This window comes from Hyposmocoma kahamanoa, unplaced genomic scaffold, assembly GCF_003589595.1.
Source record: "Hyposmocoma kahamanoa isolate Upper Pololo Valley unplaced genomic scaffold, ASM358959v1 77, whole genome shotgun sequence".
Classification (NCBI taxonomy): domain Eukaryota; kingdom Metazoa; phylum Arthropoda; class Insecta; order Lepidoptera; family Cosmopterigidae; genus Hyposmocoma; species Hyposmocoma kahamanoa.
Window position 1 is genome coordinate 1,216,859 of NW_020653926.1, and position 3,144 is coordinate 1,220,002.

The following is a 3,144-nucleotide window of genomic DNA, read 5'->3' on the forward strand; positions in this document are numbered from 1 at the left end:
ATATATAAGTTGACAATTTGTAATTTCACCAGCACCCTTCAAAACCGGAACGCGGTAATGTTCACATTACAGCTTGGCGGCAGAAATAGGTAAGGCGGCAGTACTTCCCTGGACGAACTCTTTGACTAGGAGCTCAGAAGTACTTCTTAGTAGCAGCGGTGCCCTTTGTGTAACAGGTGCTACTTAAGAAGTACTTCTGAGCTATGTATGCTATATGTATTTTTTATTGGTTTAAATTTTAAAGTAGGATTTGTTTTCCACTTTATCTGGATAGCTATATAAGCAATTTTTCAAAACTATGCATAATTGTCACTTAGGAGTTTTACTCTAACGTTTTAAATCATTAGATTTATAGGTTTTTGCAATAAAAAGCACATGCATGAAAAATGGCCTCTTATAATACACTACGCACTGCTGTAATTTTTTTATTTAAATCAGGCAACTACGACCCACATAATATATATCTTAAGAAGTAACATATACAAACACAATATAAAATTATATTAACTAATATACACGAGGTGCATTTGTCGGCGACGTGTGGTGCAATCTGGTGTAAGCTAACCTGTCTCGGACTCGCCGACAAATGATGATAACCCTTCGGCCAAAACTTCCACTACATGATGGTTGAAAGATGCTCAGTGGACACAACGAATTAAAATTCACGTTGTGTAACTCCACACCGTTCGACCCAACTAACATATTTACTTGTATGTATTTTGTTATCATAAACCAAGACTTGAAATGTACTCGATAATTTCCGTTAAATCAATTTTTTTTAAAGTAATAAATAAATTTACCACTCTCATCTGCCCAATCGAAAGATTCCAATTTCTCAACGCCCATGTTAAATTGTTATTTAAATACACCACATAGTACGTACAAAACGCGGATAAGAAAATAATTTGCTCTACAGACAACCTTCCTGCTCGACGGCAGGTGCAAGACTGACCTTGTTAGCGGTTGTTGTAAGGAGTCATGGTTTACGATACATTTCGTTCTTATTATACAGGCATAAAACTTTTCAATCCGATTCCATAATGTGATGAGTGTAGTGAATTCCTGAATGGTGACAAGATGCCAGGACGACTGGCCCTTTGTGTTTGGAAAATGGACAGGTGTAAGCAGAAATTAAAGGATGCGCTTCTGAGAATTTGGGGTACCTTGTGGTCCTGAATACTAGGGATGCGCATTAGAATTCGATTTTTATGAAGATCGATTCAATTGCATACGATCTAGCTATTTTTTTAATCGTTATTTCAATTCGATTTATAAGCGAATCGATTCGTCTACATCGTAATCATAATTTAAACAAAACAGTCTCTTTCTGAACCCCTATTTTATATTGGCATGCATGAAACGCAGTCTGGCAACATCTGAGTAAAACAAGTAATTACTTCTGGGCCATCTGAACGTCTTTTCTCACTGGTATCACTCTAAATGTAAGTCGTAACAGATTGAAGCCATTTTTTTTAGCGAAATTAATTTTGAAACGATTTTTATGAGATAGATTCGAGAACATACGATCCGACAAGTTGATCGGATTCATATAATCCATTACGATCCAAAAAATCGTGCATCCTTACACGGATATCGTCTGTATACTATTAGATTTTTTAAATATCGTGGTGTATATGAACATGTTACCTGTGGCTCTAGGACTGAGTTCAGCCAGTGTCCTGACCGCCTCTAGCTCCTCGTTAAGATCAGGATCACCTCCAGGTCTTGGCTCGCGCAAATGATGACGCCCCGTGTATCCACGCCCACGGCCTGCTGTTGACATTTTATTCTGTAATTGTAATAATTTCTATTTTTATATAAAAGTCGTGGTTCGATCTACTGCAGGGTTTCGTGTAATGAACCCTGGAAGGGTACCGCAACATTTTTGTTTATAATATCAAGTGACAGGAGGAACAAGTCGTGCGTCTGATGGTAAGCTACACGCCTGTCCATAACAGTTGCAGTGCCACTCAGAGCTTTAAATCGCAAAAATTTGAGGGGCACCGCCACTGCGCCCGTCACTCCAAGACACAAGTTGACAAGTCTCATGCGCCTGTAATTTACCAGCACCCTTATTACCCTTCAAAACCGGAACTCAGTAATGTTTACATTACTGCTTGACGGCTGAAATAGGTAAGGTGGCAATACTACCCTGGACGAACGCTTTCACAACTCTACTGCTACTAAAAACATACAAATCATTCAACTATTCTAAACAAAAAATCAAATATAAAATTCGATAAACAAAATCAAACTAAACATTGGAATGAAATTAACTCACTTTACATTATCATATGGATTACTAATTACATTTTATGTAATTTATTATTATAAATAAATAAATAAATAAATAAATATTGTTGCCCTTTGTTTGTTATTAAATATATCAAACCATTTTATTTTAAAAACAAATGCATTACATAAAAATTGATATTCAATATGTTGTGGTTAAATAGGTACAGTGCGCGTGACCTTTTTGAATTTTCCCGAGGGACATTCAATCCTTTCTTCTTCTTCATGTTTTCGGAAAGGTTAGAAAAACTAAGGTAACTAGAATAAGGTTAAGAAACCTTGATCTACTGCCTCTCAAGCAGAAGGCGTGGGTTCGAATCTAGGGTTGCATCTAAATTTAATTTGAAATTACCATGAGCTTTGCGGTGAACGCATAGTTTCCTATAAGCTTTATTATATAGTCTATCATGGGTTATTTATAGTAAACTGAATCGTAATAAGAGTTCCTATATAGTGTATTTGATAAAAAAGTTCAAACGTGCAAGCGGGCACAGCGACGCATCAAGCATCTTTAACTTGGTTGAGTGTTACAGTAATTTTACATATTACACAACATAATATGTAAAAAAAGATAGAGAAAGAAAGTAGACCCCCTGAACCCAGCTAGAGCTGGTAAAAACTGCATGATTGATAAAAGGCCGCAAAAGAAGTAAACAAATTTATGTCTAACTTAGTTGTTATTTAGTTTACTCAGGAAGATAAGCTGTCAAGTAATTCTCAGATCATTGCCCTAGGCATAAATATTCAAGTGAATAACAATATTGCGTCAATTTATAATGTGTTTTTTTGAGTTTTGTTTTTAATGTAAACAAGGAGGCAATCTAGCAGACGAGCCACTTGATGGTAGGTGGT

General features: G+C 36.2%; 1 protein-coding gene across 2 annotated transcripts in view; it reads right to left on the reverse strand.

Annotated features, from left to right (window-relative positions):
• The window catches only part of LOC113232697, a 16,577-nt gene extending 14,794 nt beyond the window's left edge, over nucleotides 1–1,783 (reverse strand). For both annotated transcript variants that reach the window (XM_026467472.1, XM_026467471.1), the window contains exon 1: nucleotides 1,648–1,783. In XM_026467472.1, the coding sequence (XP_026323257.1) occupies nucleotides 1,648–1,783 (136 nt within the window). The remainder of the gene's footprint in view (nucleotides 1–1,647) is intronic.
• Between the last annotated feature and the right edge of the window lie 1,361 nt (nucleotides 1,784–3,144).